Source organism: Hyperolius riggenbachi, chromosome 1 (genome assembly GCF_040937935.1).
Source record: "Hyperolius riggenbachi isolate aHypRig1 chromosome 1, aHypRig1.pri, whole genome shotgun sequence".
NCBI lineage: Eukaryota > Metazoa > Chordata > Amphibia > Anura > Hyperoliidae > Hyperolius > Hyperolius riggenbachi.
The window spans coordinates 324354421-324379409 of record NC_090646.1 but is presented as its reverse complement, the minus strand read 5'-3'; the positions used below and the strand labels follow the sequence as shown (position 1 = coordinate 324379409).

The 24989-nt window shown below is 43.0% G+C and overlaps 1 protein-coding gene across 4 annotated transcripts in view; it reads right to left on the bottom strand.

Annotated features, from left to right (window-relative positions):
- Window positions 1-24989, bottom strand: part of MKNK2 (MAPK interacting serine/threonine kinase 2) — a 444163-nt gene that overhangs the window by 258616 nt on the left and 160558 nt on the right. For all 4 annotated transcript variants that reach the window (XM_068233849.1, XM_068233848.1, XM_068233850.1 and 1 more), the window contains one exon: window positions 16262-16317. In XM_068233849.1, the coding sequence (XP_068089950.1) occupies window positions 16262-16317 (56 nt within the window). The remainder of the gene's footprint in view (window positions 1-16261; window positions 16318-24989) is intronic.

The window sequence follows — 24989 nt, the reverse complement described above, 5'->3', positions numbered from 1 at the left end:
TTCCATTTCTGCTAACTTGTGACAAAAAAAAAAAAAAAAAAATCTGCCACGGACTATGACCCTCTCTGAATACCTTGAAGTGTCTACTTTCCAAAATGGGGTCATTTGTGGGGTGTGTTTACTGTCCTGGCATTTTGGGGGGTGCTAAATTGTAAGCACCCCTGTAAAGCCTAAAGGTGCTCATTGGACTTTGGGCCCCTTAGCACAGTTCGGCTGCAAAAAAGTGCCACACGTGGTATTGCCATACTCAGGAGAAGTAGTGTAATGTGTTTTGGGGTGTATTTTTATACATACCCATGCTGGGTGGGAGAAATATCTCCACATAATGACAGACAGAGTTTCCCCAGTAAATGCATGTAATGAGAGACAGCGTTTCCCCACTAAATGCACATAAAAGACAGCGTTTCTCCAGTAAATGCACGTAATGACAGACAGCCTTTCACCAGTAAATGCACGTAATGAGAGACAGCGTTTCTGTAACGATCGGTGAAGCACAGAGAGGATCTGATTACCAGTGATCTGCAGAATCACTGGGAATACAGATGTATACCAGATTATACGTGATCTGCAGTATCACTGATAATCCGATATACTAACTAACCTCTGTTCACCTGAGTAGAGTGTAGTGTTAGGTGTAACAGTAACACTTAGAGGACTAGGCCTCAGTGCAGCAAGGAGTACTGCACAGATTCCTTCCGCAGACCTGAGCTCTCCAAGACGGGAGGAGTCAGGCTGACAGTAGGAAGGACAGACTGGAAGTAACCTTCAGGAGGAAGGATTACTAACAGAGCGAGGAACCGCCTCTAACAGTAAGGTCGGTTCTCGAGGTCGGACAAGCCAGGTCGTACACACACGGACAGATAAAGTACAAGATCAGGAGGCAAAGGCGGAGTCAAAGTACAGGCAGGGTTCAGCAACGGGATATCAGATATATCGGGGTACAAAATCAGGAGGCAGAAGCAGAGTCAAGGAACGAGCCGGGGTTCGGCAACAGAGTATCAGAAATATCGAGGTACAAGATCAGAGTTCAGAAGGGTAGTCAAGGCAGGCAAAAGTCATAACAGATAATCACAATCAAACTAGTACTTTAGCTATCAACAGAATCTAGCTAAGTGTAGGATTACAGCTCCAGCTGGTCCCGGCACACTTGCGGATCTGACTACGGATCTGGGTGCTCCCACATATGTCATCGCACGCCAGACAAAGAGCAAGTGAACAACCAGCAGTATATATACTCTAGGACCTTTCCAGGACCTCCCTAATTGCTGGTCCAATGGGAGCAGTGGAATTTGTCAGCTGACCCAGCTGGTCAGCCGACTCCCTTTTAACTGCTATTTAAACTCTGCCTCTGTGCTCGCGCGCGCGTAAGTCTGAATCTTGGTGGACTATCAGTCCCAGCCACACCAGTACTGTCATGCAATGTATCTAGTGCGGGGGCCGCCTCTGATGCGGATTCCGCCGTTACCAATGCGGATTCCGCCGTTACCAATGCGGATTCCGCCGCACTGCCTATGCGGCGTTTTTTCCGTGTTGTGACGCCATGCTGGGCGCGGAAACAGCCGCCTCGCCTCGAGAGACGGCGGCCTTTCCGCGTTTCCTTACAGTTTCCCCGGTAAATGCATGTAATGAGAGACAGCGTTTCCCCACTAAATGCACATAAGAGACAGCGTTTCACCAGTAAATGCACGTAATGACAGACAGCCTTTCACCAGTAAATGCACGTAATGAGAGACAGCGTTTTCCCAGTAAATGCACAAAATAAGAGACAGCTTTTCACCAGTAAATGCACATAATGACAGTATATGTAGCCAGGGATATATGTGCCCAATATATGTAGCCAGTAGTATATGTGCCCAGTATATGTAGTCAGGGGTATATGTGCCCAGTATATGTAGCCAGGGGTATATGTGCCCAGTATATGTAGTCAGGGGTATATGTCCCCAGTATATGTAGGCAGGGGTATATGTGCCCAGTATATGTAGCAAGGGGTATATGTCCCCAGTATATGTAGCCAGGGGTATATGTGCCCAGTATATGTAGCCAGGGGTATATGTTCCCAGTATATGTAGGCAGGTGTATAAGTGCCCAGTATATGTAGGCAGGTGTATATGTGCCCAGTATATGTAGCCAGGGGTATATGTCCCAGTATATGTAGCCAGGGGTATATGTCCCCAGTATATGTAGCCAGGGGTATATGTGCCCAGTATATATACTGACATTTAAATCACTGAATAACCTGGGCCCTGGATACATGAAAGAAATGTTGCAGCTGCGTAGTAATCCCCGCATTCTCAGATCCACAGGTACTAATAATCTAGTCATACCCAGAGTCCACTTGGAAACTGTTGGTCCGAGAGCCTTCTGTCATGCTGCCCCTACGGTTTGGAACTCCTTACCTCAACAGATCAGGACAGCTCCATCTCTAGAGGTGTTTAAATCTAGACTGAAAACCCACCCGTTCAGTTTGGCATTTGCAGAAATATAACTTTTGTTGTGTGAATACTTCATCCTACTACGAATTACTGAATCTGAGAGAGCCTAAGCGCTTTGAGTCCTATTGGAGAAAAGCGCTATAGAAATGTTATTGTATTATATATGTAGTCAGGGGTATATGTGCTAAGTATATGTAGCCAGGAGTATATGTGCCCAGTATATGTAGTCAGGGGTATATGTCCCCAGTATATGTAGGCAGGGGTATATATCCCCAGTATATGTAGCCAGGGGTATATGTCCCCAGTATATGTAGCCAGGGGTAAATGTCCCCAGAATAGATAGCCAGGTGTCCCACCAGCAGGACTGGAGCCGCACAGAGAAGATGGAGAGCTGTGGGATCAGCGGGGAAGGGGGGCCATCTCCACCCCCCCTTTCCCTCACCTTGGACTCTCCCTCGCTCGCTCTCCCCTCCAGAACTAAGTCTTGTGCGGGTGGCTCGCAGCAGTCGGAACTTACCTCCGTCTCGTTGCAGGCGCGCAATGGATTTGCACTCTCCCACCCAGCATGGGTATGTGTAAAAATACACCCCAAAACACATTATACTACTTCTCCTGAGTAAGGCTATACCATGTGACACTTTTTTGCAGCCTAGGTGCGCTAAGGGGCCCAACGTCCTATTCCCAGGTCATTTTGAGGCATTTGGTTTCTAGACTACTCCTCATGGTTTAGGGCCCCTAAAATGCCAGGGCAGTATAGGAACCCCACAAGTGACCCCATTTTAGAAAGAAGACACCCCAAGGTATTCCGTTAGGTGTATGGTGAGTTCATAGAAGATTTTATTTTTTGTCACAAGTTAGTGGAAAATGACACTTTGTGAAAAAAACAATAAAAATCAATTTCCGCTAATTTGTGACAAAAAATAAAATCTTCTATGAACTCGTCATACACCTAACGGAATACCATGGGGGGTCTTTTTCTAAAATGGGGTCACTTGTGGGGTTCCTATACTGCCCTGGCATTTTAGGGGCCCAAAACAATGAGGAGTAGTCTGGAAACCAAATGCCTCAAAATGACTGTTCAGGGGTATAAGCATTTGCAAATTTTGATGACAGGTGGTCTATGAGGAGGCGAATTTTGTGGAACCGGTCATAAGCAGGGTGGCCTCTTAGATGACAGGTTGTATTGGGCCTGATCTGATGGATAGGAGTGCTAGGGGGGGGGGTGACAGGAGGTGATTGATGGGTGTCTCAGGGGGTGATTAGAGGGGAAAATAGATGCAATCAATGCACTGAGGAGGTGATCGGAAGGGGGTCTGAGGGGGATCTGAAGGTTTGACCGAGTGATCAGGAGCCCACACGGGGCAAATTAGGGCCTGATCTGATGGGTAGGTGTGCTAGAGGGTGACAGGTGGTGACAGGAGGTGATTGATGGGTGTCTCAAGGTGTGATTAGAGGGGGGAATAGATGCAAGCAATGCACTGGCTTGGTGATCAGGGCTGGGGTCTGAGGGCGTTCTGAGGGTGTGGGCGGGTGATTGGGTGCCCTAGGGGCAGATAGGGGTCTGATCTGATAGGTAGCAGTGACATGGGGTGATTGATGGGTGATCAGTGGGTGATTAGATGGCAGAACAGATGTAAACAATACACTTTGGAGGTGATCTGAGGGCGGGTCTGCGGGCGATCTGATGGTGTGGGTGGGTGATCAGATGCCCGTAAGAGGCAGGTTAGGGTCTGATCTGATCCGATGGGTGGTAGTGACAGGGGGTGATTGACAGGTGATTACAGGGGATAGATGTATACAGTACACGGAGGGGGGGGTTAGGTCTGAGGGGTCTAAGGGTGTTCTGAGGGTGTAGGCGGGTGATTGGGTGCCCTAGGGGTAGATAGGGGTCTGATCTGATGGGTGGCAGTGACAGGGGGTGATTGACAGGTGATTACAGGGGGGTGATCAGGAGCCCCCAGGGGGCAGTTTAGGACCTTAAAAAAAAATAGTGCTGACAGTGACAGGGAGTGATTGATGGGTGATTAGGGGGGTGATTGGGTGTAAACAGGGGTCTGAGGGGTGGGCAGGGGGGGGGGGGAGGTCTGAGGGGTTCTGTGGGCGATCAGAGGGAAGGGGGGGGGGCAGATCAGTGTGCTTGGGTGCTTACCTTGGTGGCTGCAGCCTGCCCTGGTGGTCCTTCGATCACTGGGACCACCAGGACAGGAGGCAGCCTGTATAATACGCTTTGTATACACTTTGTAGTGTTGTGCGAACAGTGTTCGCCACTGTTCTGGTTCTGCAGAACATCACCCTGTTCGGGTGATGTTCGGGTTCGGCCGAACACCTGATGGTGTTCGGCCAAACTGTTCGGCCATATGGCCGAACTAAGAGTGCATGGCCGAACGTTACCCGAACGTTCGGCTATCGCTGTGATTGGCCGAACGGGTCACGTGTAGTGTTGGGCGAACATCTAGATGTTCGGGTTCGGGCCGAACATGGCCGAACTCCGAACATAATGGAAGTCAATGGGGACCCGAACTTTCGTGCTTTGTAAAGCCTCCTTATATGCTACATACCCCAAATTTACAGGGTATGTGCACCTTGGGAGTGGGTACAAGAGGAAAATTTAGCAAAAAGAGCTTATAGTTTTTGAGAAAATCGATTTTAAAGTTTCAAAGGGAAAACTGTCTTTTAAATGCGGGAAATGTCTGTTTTCTTTGCACAGGTAACATGCTTTTTGTCGGCATGCAGTCCTAAATGTAATACATATAAGAGGTTCCAGGAAAAGGGACCGGTAACGCTAACCCAGCAGCAGCACACGTGATGGAACAGGAGGAGGGTGGCGCAGGAGGAGAAGGCCACGCTTTGAGACACAACAACCCAGGCCTTGCATGAGGACAAGAAGCGTGCGGATAGCAATTTGCATTTTGTCGCCATGCAGTCATAAATGTAATACAGATGAGAGGTTCAATAAACATGGACCGGAAACGCTAACCCATCACAGATGTTCATTGTTCATGTTACTTGGTTGGGGTCCGGGAGTGTTGCGTAGTCGTTTCCAATCCAGGATTGATTCATTTTAATTTGAGTCAGACGGTCTGCATTTTCTGTGGAGAGGCGGATACGCCGCCGATCTGTGACGATGCCTCCGGCAGCACTGAAACAGCGTTCCGACATAACGCTGGCTGCCGGGCAAGCCAGCACCTCTATTGCGTACATTGCCAGTTTGTGCCAGGTGTCTAGCTTCGATACCCAATAGTTGAAGGGTGCAGATGGATTGTTCAACACAGCTACGCCATCTGACATGTAGTCCTTGACCATCTTCTCCAGGCGATCGGTGTTGGAGGTGGATCTGCACGCTTGCTGTTCTGTGTGCTGCTGCATGGGTGTCAGAAAATTTTCCCACTCCAAGGACACTGCCGATACCATTCCCTTTTGGGCACTAGCTGCGGCTTGTGTTGTTTGCTGCCCTCCTGGTCGTCCTGGGTTTGCGGAAGTCAGTCTGTCGGCGTACAACTGGCTAGAGGAGGGGGAGGATGTCAATCTCCTCTCTAAAGTCTCCACAAGGGCCTGCTGGTATTCTTCCATTTTGACCTGTCTGGCTCTTTCTTCAAGCAGTTTTGGAACATTGTGTTTGTACCGTGGATCCAGAAGGGTATAAACCCAGTAATTGGTGTTGTCCAGAATGCGCACAATGCGTGGCAATGCGTGCCCTTTGAAAAGATGTGAGATTTTGGAAAGTGAAATAGGGAGGCAATGAAATCCTATGGGGGATTTTACCAATTTTGGACCCCTGTAACTCTGGTTTGCAGAGATGTAGGGACCCAATCTTTGGAATCCAAGTCTAACAATATGTCTTCTACCTGCATGAGACATTTCGTGAGATTCAGACTTTGCTAACGGCCATTGCTGCGATTTATGTACGTCACCATCACTACCATTGAAATAGCCCAAATAAACAGGTTTTTGTGACCCTAGGCTATGACCTCTTTGGCCTAGGGGCCCGAAACTCACCAGTCATGTTCCCCCTAAGGGTCCCTACAATGCTAGAAAATTTGCCACTGCTGAGTAATTGCCCTTTGAAAAGATGTGAGATTTTGGAACTGTAAATAGGAGGCCCAATGAAAGCCTATAGGGGATTTTACCAAATTTGGAGCCCTGTAACTCTGGTTTGCAGAGATGTAGGGAACCCATCTTTGGAGCCCAAGTCTAACACTATGTCTTCTACCTGCATGAGACATTTCGTGAGATTCAGACGTTGCTAACGGCCATTGCTGCGATTTATGTACGTCAGACTCGCCACCATTGAAATTGCCCAAATAAACAGGTTTTGTGACCCTAGGCTATGACCTCTTCGGCCTAGGACTGCATTGAACGCGACCCACGCATTGTGCGCATTCTGGACAACACCAATTACTGGGTTTATACCCTTCTGGATCCACGGTACAAACACAATGTTCCGAAACTGCTTGAAGAAAGAGCCAGACAGGTCAAAATGGAAGAATACCAGCAGGCCCTTGTGGAGACTTTAGAGAGGAGATTGACATCCTCCCCCTCCTCTAGCCAGTTGTACGCCGACAGACTGACTTCCGCAAACCCAGGACGACCAGGAGGGCAGCAAACAACACAAGCCGCAGCTAGTGCCCAAAAGGGAATGGTATCGGCAGTGTCCTTGGAGTGGGAAAATTTTCTGACACCCATGCAGCAGCACACAGAACAGCAAGCGTGCAGATCCACCTCCAACACCGATCGCCTGGAGAAGATGGTCAAGGACTACATGTCAGATGGCATAGCTGTGTTGAACAATCCATCTGCACCCTTCAACTATTGGGTATCGAAGCTAGACACCTGGCACAAACTGGCAATGTACGCAATAGAGGTGCTGGCTTGCCCGGCAGCCAGCGTTATGTCGGAACGCTGTTTCAGTGCTGCCGGAGGCATCGTCACAGATCGGCGGCGTATCCGCCTCTCCACAGAAAATGCAGACCGTCTGACTCAAATTAAAATGAATTAATCCTGGATTGGAAACGACTACGCAACACTCCCGGACCCCAACCAAGTAACATGAACAATGAACATCTGTGATGGGTTAGCGTTTCCGGTCCCTGTTTATTGAACCTCTCATCTGTATTACATTTATGACTGCATGGCGACAAAATGCAAATTGCTATCCGCACGCTTCTTGTCCTCATGCAAGGCCTGGGTTGTTGTGTCTCAAAGCGTGGCCTTCTCCTCCTGCTCCACCCTCCTCCTGTTCCATCACGTGTGCTGCTGCTGGGTTAGCGTTACCGGTCCCTTTTCCTGGAACCTCTTATATGTATTACATTTAGGACTGCATGCCGACAAAAAGCATGTTACCTGTGCAAAGAAAACAGACATTTCCCGCATTTAAAAGACAGTTTTCCCTTTGAAACTTTAAAATCGATTTTCTCAAACACTATAAGCTTTTTTTGCTAATTTTTTTTTTCCTCTTGTACCCACTCCCAAGGTGCACATACCCTGTAAATTTGGGGTATGTAGCATGTAAGGAGGCTTTACAAAGCACAAAAGTTCGGGTCCCCATTGACTTCCATTATGTTCGGAGTTCGGGTCGAACACCCGAACATCGCGGCCATGTTCGGCCTGTTCGGCCCGAACCCGAACATCTAGATGTTCGCCCAACACTAACACTTTGTATGCGCCGATCGGGCAGCTAGTAACCCGCATAACCACGCTCGCCGCCGCCGATGGGCGTATTGCGGTCGTTTGGGCCCAGCCCTTGCCGCCGCCCATCAGCTGTGGGCGGTCGGCAAGTGGTTAAACATGCAGTTTAAGGTCAGGATTTGGCCGGTCCAGAGCATTCTCCTTTAACCACTCTGTTCATAGACAGATGTCTTGACATTTACCTTTATAAGTCTATGGTATAGTTCACGGTTCACAGTTCACTGTCCCATAAATGATGGTAAACTGTCCAAGGCCTAGTTGCAGCAAAACAGGCCCAAACCAGAACACTCCTATATATTTCACAGATGGGATTTGTTTTCTATGCTGGAATGCAGGAATGCAGAAATGCAGTGTTTTTCTTTCTCCAACTGAAACCCTACTCATTTAAGTAAAAAAAAAAATCTGCAAAAAAAAAAAATCTATTTTGGCTTTATGCAGCCACAAAACATTCTAACATCACCTTTAAAAAACTTGCAGATAGTCAGCAATATTTTTGGGGAAAAGCAGTGACTATCTTCTTGCTATCCAGCCATACACACACTCTTGCCATTCCGTCCTCAGACAATTTATTTTTTAAATCCCAGAGATAAACATCCAAAATGTGCAATCAGACTTTGCTGGATCCCTATTGTTTAAATAATACAGGAAATAGAGGAAGAAATGGGTTTCCCAAAAACAAAACAAAACAAAAAAATAATAGGAAAAGAAAAACAAATCTATGCTGACTAGGCACTTTAGTTAAAGGTCTAAGCAAGTACATTTTTAAATCTAGAGGAATCTTCATATTGGGGGTGTTCGTTAAGAACTGGACTACAACTCTCAGAACTGCTATAACCAGTTTATTCTGGCAAGTTAAAGGTCAACCGTAATGAGAGGGATATCAAGGGTGCCATATTTTTTTCCTTTTAAGCAATGCCACTGACTATCCTGCTGAGCCTCTTCCGCTAATACTTTTAGCCATAGACCCTGAGCAAGCAAGCAGCAGATCAGGTGTTTCTGACATTATCATCAATTCTGACAAGATTAGTTTCAGATCGACAGGGCTGCCATGCAACTGGTACTGGAAATAAATATAGCAGCTTCCATATGCCTCTCATTTCAATGCAAAATGCGCCTCTTCAGTGTACCATAGGCAAGTTGAATAGTTTAACAAACCTTTAAATCACCTTTGGTAGGAACTTCATATAATATATATATATATATATATATATATATATATATATATATATATATATATATATATATATATATATATATATAGCCTTTGGACATGTTCGCTTCAAAGAATTTAATGTTGGCAGTGTTAGGAGATCAGTGCTTGCAAAGTGCCTCCCTTGCAGTTTCCCAAGTTTTTACTTATTGGCAGATGAAACATGAAACACATTTGCGGTGTTTTAAGTCTTTTTAAGTTTAAATCCATTTTCATGTAGCACTGAAAAGTCAGACATTAATCACGATCAGTATTACAAGGCACTGTAATAAGATCACAATTTTCATCATTTTACACAGAGCATGATTGCTACTGCAATTTGCAACAGGATTGCTATGGGAGTTTATAGGCCAATCACAAATGCTGCAAAAATGCAGCATGGAGCACTTTTTTGATCAGCCAAAAAAAAGAAATACACCAGTAGAAAAAGGGTACCATGGTAACCATATTGCGGTGCCTGTGTGATTAGCAAACTGTAGTCCAAATAGAGAATCAACGGTCCATGGGGCTTCAACTGTGAGTAGTGTGAACCAGGGAGTCGACCAGTCTACACCCGGATCCTTAAGGGTGTCAAGATCCACAGCAACCAAACAAAGAAATGACTGGGTCTCCACCTGGATAATGCAGTTATAGCATAAATTTATTGTACCATAATGACAAAAAACACGACGTTTCGGCCAGCAGGCCTTTATCAAGTGTTACAAAAACAGAGTGAGTACTCACAATTATATATCACACAAACTGATTAAAAAAACACGCCTTAAAAAAGGCGGGCACATACTTAAAGAACAGTTGTCCAAAGATTTAAAGGGCCAGCATAATAAGTAGAAGCATATCATAAAAAACATTTTAAATTGAATTCATCATTCAGTCCATTAGGTGCTAAAGTGCTCAACTTATTAATCCATCTATGTTCACGTCTAAGCAAGGATGTCTGTGCGTCCATTCCCTCTGCAATAATGACTTTTTCAAGTACGCACCATCGCAATTCGCCAACCATATGATTGCAATCGTAAAAATGCTTCCCTATGGGAGAATCACATTTCTTGTTAGGGTCATCCTGATATTTTCTATACAAACGAATATTGCTCCGGTGCTCATTGATCCTAACCCTAGCTTCTCTAGAGGTTTGACCAACATAGCCAATCCCACAGGGACATTTCAAGAAATAAATCACGTTAGATGTAACGCATGAAAAACATCCATTGATTTTAATTTTATAGCCCCTAGTGGGATGTCTAATGTGGTCCCCCTTAATAATGCTAGAACAATTCTGACAATTCAAACAAGCAAATGTACCCATTTTTTGCGGCAAGAAAGTATTCTGGCGAGGAGTGCGTTTCTTAATGTCTGCACGTACTAATTTATCTCGTAGACTTTTTCCTTTCCTATACACAAATGATGGAGGAGAGGAAAACACCCTAGATAGCAAAGGTACTGCTTCAATCAGTGACCAATTGTCTAAAATCGTTTTTTTCACCAACTTTGCATGGTTATCATATGTAGAAATGAACTGTACTCTCTTTAAATCTTGTACCTTGGTATTTTTCTTTCTCAAATCTTTCCTGTCAATTTGTGCAACTGAACGTGCTACATCCTCAAGTTCTTTTTTAGCATAACCTCGTACAATAAAATCGTTAGTCAGCTTCTTTGCTTGCCTAGCATAAGCGGCATCATCAGACGTAATCCGCCTTGCCCGGATAAATTGACTCTTGGGGAGTCCCCGTATTAAAGGACGCGGATGGCAGCTTGTTGCCAAAAGGGCATTATTACGATCAACGCTTTTTTTAAACAAATCAGTATGAAATTTATTTCCATCAAACTGCACATCCACGTCCAAAAAGTGTAAATTTGTGGGGTGGAACTCAAGAGTGAACTTAATTGAATCATGGCAACGGTTAATCTCTGAAACCAACGTTTTCAAACTTTCTTCACTCCCTTTCCAGCAAAAAAACAAATCGTCAATATAACAATAATAGCCAGTTCCAAACCTGCAAAAAAGTTCATTAGCCATAATATACTTTTGTTCAAAATCTGCCATAAAAATATTTGCTAATGTTGGTGCATAAGGGGCACCCATTGGTACCCCTTTAACCTGTAAAAAGAAGTCATTCTGTACTCTAAAATAATTAGATTGTAAACATAATGATAAAAGATGTTTCACAAAGGACGTGTTCACACCAGGATCACTACATAACAGTAAGGCTCCAGAAATGGAGTCTAAGGCATCCGTATGCGGTATGTTGGTATATAAACTGACAATATCCAAACTAACCAAATAGCGTACTCCATTGGTTTCTATTCCATCCAGTCCCTTCAAAAAGGCAGTGGTGTCTTGTAGACATTGGGGGTTATTCTTTACAATTGGCTGGAGGATACTATCTATATATATCCCCAATGGTTCCAATAGTGACGTTGATGCAGAAACTATGGGCCGCCCGGGGGGGTGATTTGGATCTTTATGGATTTTGGGTAAAGTGTACATTACAGGGACCCTAAAATGTTCCTTCGTCAATGCCCCCTTCAATGTGTTTGAAATCATCCCATTTTCAACAGCCTCTAATAGGTAAGTATCTATATGACCTTTAATCTTCCATGATGGATCACCTGGAAGGGCTCTGTATGTCTCTGTATCATTAACCTGTTTCTGCAGTTCAGAGATATATGCATCTTTCTCTTGTATTACCAGGGAGCCCCCTTTATCTGCTTTCTTAAAAATGACATTGTCATCTTGTTGTAGTTTCTTTAACGCCTCTCTCTCTTTGTATGTCATATTATGCATCTTCTTAAATTTACTGTGACTCCAATTGCTCTCCAAAACATGCATGACAGTGTTTTCAAACACCTCCAGAGTGGCATTTTGAATGGGGGCATCCGATTTATTCCTATCCTTTAATTTTATGGGTAAAGTCTAAACATCGACCGGATCATTTCTGTTTAGACTGTTTATAGGTTCCTTTAAGTGGTGCCACACTTTCCATTTCAGTTTACGTGTAAACTTATATAGATCTACTTTAATATCAGGAGGGTTAAGTTTTGTCCCCGATTTTTGCCAGGATATTTTTGATATTAAAGTAGATCTATATAAGTTTACACGTAAACTGAAATGGAAAGTGTGGCACCACTTAAAGGAACCTATAAACAGTCTAAACAGAAATGATCCGGTCGATGTGGAGACTTTACCCATAAAATTAAAGGATAGGAATAAATCGGATGCCCCCATTCAAAATGCCACTCTGGAGGTGTTTAAAAACACTGTCATGCATGTTTTGGAGAGCAATTTGGAGTCACAGTAAATTTAAGAAGATGCATAATATGACATACAAAGAGAGAGAGGCGTTAAAGAAACTACAACAAGATGACAATGTCATTTTTTAAGAAAGCAGATAAAGGGGGCTCCCTGGTAATACAAGAGAAAGATGCATATATCTCTGAACTGCAGAAACAGGTTAATGATACAGAGACATACAGAGCCCTTCCAGGTGATCCATCATGGAAGATTAAAGGTCATATAGATACTTACCTATTAGAGGCTGTTGAAAATGGGATGATTTCAAACACATTGAAGGGGGAATTGACGAAGGAACATTTTAGGGTCCCTGTAATGTACACTTTACCCAAAATCCATAAAGATCCAATTCACCCCCCCGGGCGGCCGATAGTTTCTGCATCAAATTCACTATTGGAACCATTGGGGATATATATAGATAGTATCCTCCAGCCAATTGTAAAGAATAACCCCCAATGTCTACAAGACACCACTGCCTTTTTGAAGGGACTGGATGGAATAGAAACCAATGGAGTACGCTATTTGGTTAGTTTGGATATTGTCAGTTTATATACCAACATACCGCATACGGATGCCTTAGACTCCATTTCTGGAGCCTTACTGTTATGTAGTGATCCTGGTGTGAACACGTCCTTTGTGAAACATCTTTTATCATTATGTTTACAATCTAATTATTTTAGAGTACAGAATGACTTCTTTTTACAGGTTAAAGGGGTACCAATGGGTGCCCCTTATGCACCAACATTAGCAAATATTTTTATGGCAGATTTTGAACAAAAGTTTATTATGGCTAATGAACTTTTTTGCAGGTTTGGAACTGGCTATTATCGTTATATTGACGATTTGTTTTTTTGCTGGAAAGGGAGTGAAGAAAGTTTGAAAACGTTGGTTTCAGAGATTAACCGTTGCCATGATTCAATTAAGTTCACTCTTGAGTTCCACCCCACAAATTTACACTTTTTGGACGTGGATGTGCAGTTTGATGGAAATAAATTTCATACTGATTTGTTTAAAAAAAGCGTTGATCGTAATAATGCCCTTTTGGCAACAAGCTGCCATCCGCGTCCTTTAATACGGGGACTCCCCAAGAGTCAATTTATCCGGGCAAGGCGGATTACGTCTGATGATGCCGCTTATGCTAGGCAAGCAAAGAAGCTGACTAACGATTTTATTGTACGAGGTTATGCTAAAAAAGAACTTGAGGATGTAGCACGTTCAGTTGCACAAATTGACAGGAAAGATTTGAGAAAGAAAAATACCAAGGTACAAGATTTAAAGAGAGTACAGTTCATTTCTACATATGATAACCATGCAAAGTTGGTGAAAAAAACGATTTTAGACAATTGGTCACTGATTGAAGCAGATCCTTTGCTATCTAGGGTGTTTTCCTCTCCTCCATCATTTGTGTATAGGAAAGGAAAAAGTCTACGAGATAAATTAGTACGTGCAGACATTAAGAAACGCACTCCTCGCCAGAATACTTTCTTGCCGCAAAAAATGGGTACATTTGCTTGTTTGAATTGTCAGAATTGTTCTAGCATTATTAAGGGGGACCACATTAGACATCCCACTAGGGGCTATAAAATTAAAATTAATGGATGTTTTTCATGCGTTACATCTAACGTGATTTATTTCTTGAAATGTCCCTGTGGGATTGGCTATGTTGGTCAAACCTCTAGAGAAGCTAGGGTTAGGATCAATGAGCACCGGAGCAATATTCGTTTGTATAGAAAATATCGGGATGACCCTAACAAGAAATTTGATTCTCCCATAGGGAAGCATTTTTACGATTGCAATCATATGGTTGGCGAATTGCGATGGTGCGTACTTGAAAAAGTCATTATTGCAGAGGGAATGGACGCACAGACATCCTTGCTTAGACGTGAACATAGATGGATTAATAAGTTGAGCACTTTAGCACCTAATGGACTGAATGATGAATTCAATTTAAAATGTTTTTTTATGATATGCTTCTACTTATTATGCTGGCCCTTTAAATCTTTGGACAACTGTTCTTTAAGTATGTGCCCGCCTTTTTTAAGGCGTGTTTTTTAATCAGTTTGTGTGATATATAATTGTGAGTACTCACTCTGTTTTTGTAACACTTGATAAAGGCCTGCTGGCCGAAACGTCGTGTTTTTTGTCATTATGGTACAATAAATTTATGCTATAACTGCATTATCCAGGTGGAGACCCAGTCATTTCTTTGTTTGGTTGATTAGCAAACTGTGGCAATCCAAAAATGCAATCAGAAATGCAGCTGGTGTAAAAGGACCCTTAAAGTGAACCTGAGGTGAAAGTAAACTGATGAGATAAAGAATTATATTTATCCTCGTACTCCTAAAAATTACTATTTGAAGTATCCCATGGTTTTATTTTTATTGAAACATTGTACAAAGTACATTAAAGGGAAGGGCCAAGCAAAAAAAAAAATGAGTTTAACTTACCTGGGGCTTCTACCAGCCCCATGTAGCCATCCTGTGCCCTCATAGTCACTCACTGCTGCTCCAGTCCCCCGCTGGCAGCTTTCTGACCTCGGAGGTCAGGGCCGCATTGCGTACATTTTTACGCATTCCCGCTAGTGCAGGAACATTAACATATACATTTTTACGCGTTAGTGGTGCAACGCATACATTTTTGTTCCTGCACTAGCTGGAATGCGTAAAAATGTATGCAATGCGGCCCTGACCTCCGAGGTCAGAAAGCTGCCAGCGGGGGACTGGAGCAGCAGTGAGTGACTACGAGGGCACAGGATGGCTACATGGGGCTGGTAGAAGCCCCAGGTAAGTGAAACTCATTTTTTTTTTTGCTTGGACCTTCCCTTTAAATGTTTTACTGTTTTAATCAATGGCAGCCTATTAGGTGCCCCAGAATTAAAACACATGAACTACTGACCTTTTTATAGCTCTCCCCGAGCTGCAAAGTTGTATTCTGCCAGGAAAACTTTTTTGGCTGTAATTTTCTTATCAGTGATGTTTATCATATTCCCGGCAAGGCACCGACAAGAAAGAAGCTGTCACTTCCATGCCTAGAAGTCAACTCTTTCAGGCAGTAAAACAGCATGGTTATTAACCACCCTGGCGTTCTATTAAATGCGCCAGGGTGGCGGTACAGCAGTATTTTTTGATTTTTTTTTTAAATCATGTAGCTAGCCTAGCGCTAGCTACATGATTCCCCCCTCTCTGCGGCGTCCCTCCCACCCCTCCGATCGCCGCCGGCACGTATGCCCATAAGGAAATCCCGTTCTGAATAGGATTTCCTTTAGGGCTTCCCCCGTCGCCATGGCAACGATCGTAAAAGGGCTAGCTGCGTGTTTAAAAGAAAAAAATTAAGAAAATCGTCCCACCAGGGCCTGAGCGGCGCCCTCCGGCGGTAATGGACGAGCTGAGCTCGTCATTACCGCCAAGGAGGTTACTATGTTTTGTACTGTACATACATGTTTATCTCATGTCACATATCGCCTCGTGTACACTTTAAGAAACATTTCCCTACTCATTCCATTTCCTATAAGCAAATAAACTATTACAGATTGAGGACCCAGGGTAAAATATTCCAAATCAAGGCTAAATATAGCCCAAACACTGAGAGACACTGAAAAATTGGCATGCAAAAAACAGGTATATATATCTATTCCCGTAAATTCACCTGATTTGGACATTCACAGAGGATATTTTCTGGTTTCAGATCTCGATGAGCAATACCTGGAGAAGTAACAGGCATGGTAAGAGTTATTGATTGACACCAAAATGGTCAGCACATAAAACAAGGCTATTTCCTTTGATAAGAAGGTTAGTTTTTCCAGCTTCTAGGGATCAGAAAATTTCAAGGCCGGTCCATACAAAACAGATACTTTAAAGAGCAAAGACCAAAAAGGTCTGAATGGCAATACATATATGTGGTCTATGCACTGTGTACAGTTAAATAAACATATAAATGTAAGTCTGTTCTATCCACTATGATGTACATTTTATATCTGTAAGTAGCACTTCCTTATTTCTCCTGAAGCTGAAGCCTTGCTAAAGCATTGTGCCCTCCTCTTCTGCTAGGTTAATTATCTTGCCCTTCCCTCCCCTGCTCTCTGCCTGCCTGGATCAAATTACTTCTCTCTTCACAGTGTGTAGGAGAAAGAAGAGACAGGAAAACAGCTGCAGCCTGTCTTATGTCTGTTTGCTATAATTTTTGTTTCAGATGTCTGTCTACCTAGATTAGATAACATGGACATGAGGGGTAGAGTTATGACATCCATCCCCCAGCATCCTTTTCACCTATGGTTTGGAAAAAAATAAAAAAGGCTCAGGCCCAATTTCACACTGGGGGCGGGATTTCAAGACCATACGTGGAATATGGACACTAGGGGTGAGAAAATCACACTTTATCATGTGTGATTTTATATATCTTGGCAACTTATTAGGTTTAAAGCAAAGTGGTATTTATAATTTAGGTACTCTTTAACCACTTCCCTACCCTGGTCATTTTCACATTTCAGCTCAGCTCTGATTACTTTGGCAAAAAAAACTATCAATAATTATTACAACTAAATTATTTATATATGGTTTTTGTTTAGGACAAATTGGGCTTTTTGTTTTTAGTAATTCACTTATTTTCTATGCATTTTAGGAGGAAAAGAAGGGGAAAAAGTGTAAAAATACACAATGTATCTACTTTGCATAAATTGGGCTCTATTCACAATAAGCAGTTCAGTAAAAATCTTTGGGAGGTAAAATACCTCATGCTGTATTTTACACTTTTTTCGAAATTCACAGAAGTTTCCTCCCATGAGGCAGATGTTTGGTAAGTTACCGAACAAATTGCCTCAATTCACTAAGCCCTGCTAAGTGTCACTTACTAGAAGGTCAGCGGGCAGGCAGGGAGCTGCAGGGGTTTTCTGACAGGCAGCCGACAGACATGGGAAGAGCTGGAGGAGGAGACCTGTCAATTATAGGCAGACGGGGTAATGTAAAGCTGTGAGACTGCCAGTGTGTGTTCTCCTTCCTCCCCCGCATCACCCGGGCCGGGAGCACGTGCAAAACGCTGCAGAGGCTTTGTGCACAAAGCACAAGCAGCCGGCTCCCAGTCCAGCCGGAAAAGAAAAACCGCAAAGGGAGTGGGAGACAGCAAAAATAATAATAATAATAATTTAAAAAAATGTGAAAACTCCTGCTTCCTCTGTACGGAGTGGCTCAGGCGCTGTGGCTCTCCCCAGAGGCTGTCTGTCAAGTTACCACACAGAGACAGCATGGGGAGAGCCAGTTATCGGCTGTTGTGGGCTGGAGAAATTACTGAACACTTTTGGCCTGTAAATAAGATGTGGAAATTTTTGTGAATTGACATTTCTTGACATTTCCTGAGGTTATTATCGCACACGTCAGTAATTTACCTCACTAGTCGGGAACTCCGGTTTTCTGTGCGGTGATAGGTTTAGTGAATTGTGACTTGGGAAGGTGATCAGTAAAATCAGCTGTTTTGAGCATTACTGAATGCGGTAATGCTTTGTGAACAGAGCCCATTATAGATTTAATGTAAACAGTTCTATTATAAACTAAACCCACACATTTTATTTATCTCTCTCTGAGGTGGAAATAATCTTTTCTGACAGACCTCTGTTTAATAACAGGTGTCGTTCAAAAGCCATGCCTTCAGGTTCAGCCTGCTCACTATGGGATGGCATATTTGTACCTGCTTCAGAAGATGTTCTGTGAACAGCAGGATCATTGGATCCTCCGCTGCCAGGGAAAGTTACAGCCGATACCAGGCCTTTTTTGGCCAGTCTGGAGCATTGAGAATTATTGTGGCCTGATCCCTTACCACTTTTTGAAGCACCCTCCCTATTCAATTCAAGGGGGGGAGGGGAGGTGTACGCTCTTCTCCAGTCCCGCAGAAATGCATCCACAGACTCTGGGAACCCTCTGGAGTTTAGGGAGCAGAATCTGGAAAAAAAGAGCATTCTCCCAAGCAGCAAAAAGGTCTATGAATGGTAGTCCCCACTTGCTGCAAATCATCATAAACATATCTTTGTTCAGATACCAGTTGCTCTGAGATAGTGGTTTGCAACTCAACCAATCTTCTAGAACATCATCCTTTCCTTTGAGGTGAACCAATTTTGTCAGAATTCTAGCTGTGTATTTATGCAGGAAAAGTTGTCATATGTGTATATTTTAAGTTTTAACATTCTATGCAAAATTCCATTGTAAACTGTAAAGTTGGGGTACTTCTTTAAAATATTGCTCTGGGACATCTCAGCATATTCCAGGCAGTGAAACTCATAAGATTATTTTAGTTACAAGAAGATAAAATATTTTTGTTTATGTCACAAGCATCTTTCAAATGTCAAGGCTGTAGAGAAGTGTACTATGTGAAGACGGAAAAAAACAAGTTTAAAAGTCACATTACTGCAACAATCATATATATATATATATATATATATATATATATATATATATACACACATATACACACACACACACACACACACACATTTGCTCAGTTATTACATATAATTATTAATAATCAATACAGTCCTTCTAAAGAAAGTGGTATTGTTAAACCCTATAATTACATATAATAGAAATTATTACTTTGAATTACGTTAACTGCTGGATTCTGCTACCGTAGTGAAAGTTTGAGACGCATTTTCATGTCATATTTTGGCTATGAAAGCCCTCTGGAATGTCAATGAATTTTAGTTTTTTTCTACTGTCCCATATTTAGGACAATTATGCCACCTGGCGGTTCATTGTCTTATAAAATTATTATTATTATTATTAATACTGCTTATTTTTAAATTATTAAATGGTGACATCTGCTGGTGGAAATTAATATTTTTCTATTATGAACAAATACATTTAATACGTTTTAATATGCAATTATATCTTATATGATTAATTGTTTTAAGAAGAATTATATAATAAGTTTTATATTTAAATAAGTATATTGGGGGAAGTCCTGCATGCTTCAATAAGCCTTAAATTGCTAAAGACTCTTACAGGTCTGTGTTACTGTGTCAACCTGACCAATTTTATTTTTGGAAAAGGACAGACACATTCCAAACTAATTAGCAGAAGGACACAGTATCAGAAATGCATCATTATCAGAATTCTAGCGGTTTTATTTATGCAGGAAAAACTGTCATGTGTATGTATATATAAATATTAATAATCAATACAGTCCTTCCAAAGAAAGAAATAGTTATTGTTAAACCCTATATAATAGAATCTATTACTCTGAAAGACATTTAAAATCTGTAGTCTACCCGTGGAAGATGAGAAAGTAAAACATTCTCGTAGGATTGTTTTGGTTCTGGAAGAATTGTTGACGTGCTCTAGTCTCAGAAAGCTGATAACACATGATGTTTTGGGAACAAGTTATATAAATATTAAACAAAGAAGTTGTTTTCCCAATTAGTTAAACATGACTCCATGATGCCACCTGGCGTCAACATTATTAATACTGTTTGTTATTTGTTATGAAAGGCTGACCTCTGCCGGTTGAAATTAGATATTTATTTCTTCATCAGAAAGACAAATATATAGAAAATGATTTTATATTATCAAGATTTAATGTGCAATTATTTCTTTTATGATTAATTGTTTTAAGAAGAATTATATAATAAGCTTTATATTTAAATGAGTATATTAGAAGCCCTGTATGTTTTAATAAGCCTTAAATTGCTGAAGGCTCTCACAGGTCTGGTTACAGTGTCAACCTGACCAATCTCATGTCTGGGGAAGTACCAAGACATTCCAACATAATTAGCAGCGAACACTTTATCAGAAATGCGTCATAAATGACATTGTTTAGTCTTCATGTCTGGGTCAGCCAACAGATAAGATGGCTGTTGACGTCCATTTTTAATTAACCGCATCAGAAATGACCTGATTAGAATGTGTCAAGCACTCCAAATGACGTAAATTCCCACAAGATAAGGTAATTAAGAATTTATAAACAATATTGTGACTTAGGAAATCAAAACATGATAAAGCATTGACGTACGGAAGCTTTAGCCAATCAGAACCTGGGATCCAGGGAAAGTCCAGATTAGGCAGCCATATTGCCTCCAACCCCTATAAAAGTAGGGCCTGAAAGCTCATAGTTTGCAGAAGCCCAACAATCTCCTGAGAAGACACATGAGGCAGAAGCTACCTTTCCACAAGTGGTTCTAGATGCTGAAGAGATGACAGAGAAGGGGTAATATGCTTAATATTCTGGTGATTTACTTTATTAATTTTTCAGCATTAAGTTTTATTAAGATGTTAGCAAGAAGTTTTTTGGAAGCTATTTTTTATGCTATTTCTTTAAGAAGATTACTACAAGTTTTACACAGCTACTAGATACACAGCTATGCCCCTGATGAGTCACTTGGTGACGAAATCGATAGGGCGGAGTCTGATGCGGAAACTGGGCAACACAATCACAGGGTGAGCAGCGGCGAGGAGGCACGTGTGGCGTCCGTTTTTCTTCCGACCGCGCGGCGGAAATAGAGGGGATCCACTCTGAGGAGCCTGCCAGCCTGGCCACCTGAACGGGGGAGAGCCCGTTTATAAATCACTCTATGCGCTGATTTTATCTACAAACATGTGAGTGCAATTGCATTTTATTAAATAAACATTTTTAAGCAGTATTACGCTATGTGGAGTTCTCTTCACTAAGTTTTTTAGCTAGAAGGCTGCATCGTATATGAAGAGGTCTGTTTGGATTAAAGAAACACTGCATTTGATCGAGAGGTGGGGGACGACCCGGGAACGGTCCCAATGTGCATATAGACCATTGGTTGGTCTAATACAGCGGTGAGTGGACCACAAAGGGTGTTGGTGGAGGGTCCACAATTTGAAGAATCTATTTTTAGTGTGCTGTGTGTACCTATGGAGAAGAAACCAGTGATCTAGTCCAAGTTTTAAATTTTAGGGCCTGTGTACATGGACTTTTAGTTATTACCCTCCTAATAACCTTGCATGGACTTTGAGTGTTAAAGTGTTTATATTTAGGCTTGTACCTGTCATATGTAGTATAAGCTGAACATATTTGATTTGATGACATCCTTTATAGGTGATACGCACCTTGAGCGCTACCTCTTGACAAACAGAATTTTATAGAATAGAGGAGGCGATCGGGTGTTGCTATCAGGTGCTGAGTAGGGACACTGTGAGCGCTATCCTCTTTATACAAGATTGATACAGATGAGACTACTTTTGATCTTATTCTACATAACACAACCGTTATATTACTTTTTGAATGTACTTAGAAGATTGATAATTGCTTGGCTCTAAAGCCTTGATAAGATGGAATACTGTTAATAAGGGAACACTACTTGGAACTGTTCATATTTTGTATATATGCTGTATGATTAAGCAAATACAATTTTTTTATATAAAATCATATACTGAGTGCTCTGATTCATTTCAAGGTATACCGTCAATCTATAATTACTGTTATAGAGGGTTCAGACCCCACTATGCCGGATTTATATGATAGCAACGCTTTAAGGGCTGGTCCTTTACTGAGTTAGCAATCATGAAAAAGGCAAAAACCGCTCGGGTTTTTGACATAATGAATGACATTGTTTAATATTTAAAAGTCCCAATGTCTGGGGCAAATAAGTCAAAAGAGCAGACAGGATGGCTGGTGACGTCCATTTTTAACCACTTCAGGATTACAGTGGTAAACCCCCCTAAAGACCAGGCACATTTTTAATAAAATGGCCACTGCAGCTTTAAGGCCAAGCTACAGGGCCGCACAACACAGCACACTAGTGATTTCCCCCTCCCCTTTTCCCCCCCCCACCAACAGAGCTCTAATCGCAGCGCTGTACCGTGTAAATAGACGCCGTCTCACAGTCACCCGAGTTGCAATCGCCGCTCGGAGACTGAAGGCGGGGCGGAGCTCCGCCCCCCGAGCAAGAGATGCGCACGACCTCCTGCATATCTCAGCCCCAGGACTTGACGCCCATCGGCGTTAGGCGGTCCCAGGGGGGTTAATTAGACGTCAAACTGACCTGATAATGAAACGTGTACTAAGTCAATTCCCACATTTAAGATAATTAAGGAATTTATAAACAAGAATTGTTATGGGTACCGTATTTTTCGGACTGTAAGATGCTCCTGACCATAAGACGCACCTAAGCTTAGAGGACGAAACCAGGGAGGAAAAATATATACTAAATCTGGTGCACCCATGGTTAAGGGGCATCTTGTGGATTATGTCCTCATTGTACCTCATGTCCCCTTTTACCTCTTGTGTCTCCCTAAGCCCTCCTCTGACCCCTTGTGTCCTCTTGTGTCCCCCATGTGTCCACCTCTGTCCTCCTTGTGTCCTACTCTATGCCCCTTTGTGCCCTTGTGTCCTCCATTTGTCCCCGTGCCCTCCTCTGCATGGGCACAGTACAGGGAGACCCCGACATGCCGGCGGGTTGGAGGTTCGTATTGTCAGGCGTTCACAAGTCAGGAACTCTCTGCATTTGGACTATAAGACGCAGTGACTTTTTTTCACCACTTTTGGGGGAGAAAAAGTGAGTCTTCTAGCCCAAAAAATACAGTATTTTTTAAATGTCAGCTATTTACAGTATTCAAAACAAGAGGGCATGTTACGCACTGACATTTCAGCCAATCAGAACCCTGGCTTTAGGGAAATTCCAAATTAGGCAGCCATATTGCATCCAATCACTATAAAAAGTAGGAGCTGAAACCTCATAGTTTGCACTAGCCCACCAATCTCCTGAGAAGACACACGACACAGAAGCTACCTTCCCACATGTGGTTCTACATGCTTAAGAAATGACAGAAAAGGGGTAATATGCTTAATATTCTAGTGATTTACTTTATTAAATTTTCTTTAAAGGGAACCAGAGAGGATGAGATATACATACCTGGGGCTTCCTCCAGCCCCATACGCACGGATCGCTCCCACGTCGCACTCCTCCGCTGCCTGCATCAGCCGCCACCGGGTCCCGTCATTGCCGCGAGTCGGCAAGTCGGCCGGCGGACGCGGCCAATTCTCCGCATCACAGGGTGCTCTCCCCATACAGATACGCATGTGGCTGCTTACTGCGCAGCCGTATGCGTACATGTATGGAGGGAACCCCTGTGATGCGGACAATTGGCCGCGTCCGCCGGAAGTGACGGGCCCGGTACCGGCGGATCCAGGAAGCTGAGGTCGGCGGCGTGGGAGCGATTCAGGCTTATGGGGCTGGAAGAAGCCCCAGGTATGTATAAAATCTTTTTCTTTTTCCACCCCCCGTTCCTCTCTGGTTCCCTTTAAAACATTTAGTACAAGTTTTACACAGCTACTAGATACACAACTATTGATACAGATGAGACTACTTTTGATTTTATTCTACATAACACAACTATTATATACATTTTTTTTAATGTGCTTAGATGATTGATGATTGCTTGGTTTTAACCACTTGACGACCAGGGGATTTTGTGCTAATCTGTGCAGCGTGGGCTCTCCAGCCCACAGCACAGATCAGCCGGCAGCCAGGGCGACCAGACTTCCCCCCTTTTTTCCACACTAGGGGGATGTCCTGCTGGGCGGGTCTGATCGCCGCCGGCACTATGTGGGTAGCGGGGGGCTCCTCAAAGCCCCCTCCGCAGCGATATTGGGCCTCGCTCTGTTTCCCTCCCCTCCTTCCCCTGGGCGGCGCAGGACGGAGATCCTGCGCCCCCTCTGAAAGGCTTCAGCCTATCAGTCTGCACCGACCCCCGGCCAGAGGCCGGGGATCGCCGATCTCCTTTACGGCGCCGTATGATGTAAACAGTGGGTATTTTTTCCCCGCGTGTTTACAATTAGCCTACGAGCCGCGATCGGAGGCTCGCAGGCTGTTCACGGAGACACCCTCCGTAAACTGACATGGAACGGCCGCTCGCTTCAACCTGCCGACACCTATCGGCTTTAGGCGGTCGTTAAGTGGTTAAAGGCTATAATGATATAGGTTTTATTCTTTTGGCGCCTCTGTTCTCAAATATAAACAAAGGCTATAATAAGATGGAGTACTGTTAGAAGGAAACACTACTTGGAACTTTTCATATTTTGTATATATGCTGTATGATAAGCAAATACATTCTTTTTATATAAAATCATATACTGAGTGCTCTGATTCATTTGACGATATACCATCAATCTATAATTACTGTTATAGAGGGTTCAGACCCCGCTATGCCGGATTTATATGATAGAAACGCTTTAAGGCTGGTCCTTTGCAGAGTTAGCAATTATGAAAAAGGTAAGAACCACACAGGTTTTTGACAGTTTTAAGGAAAAAACCTTGTTCTCTCCCCCGCTGAATATCTGGCGTGAGAGAGAAATTAGAGGTGGACTGCGAACGCTCAACCTCCCCTCCCCCCCCCACGTTTATATGAGCCACTGATGTGAGATTGTC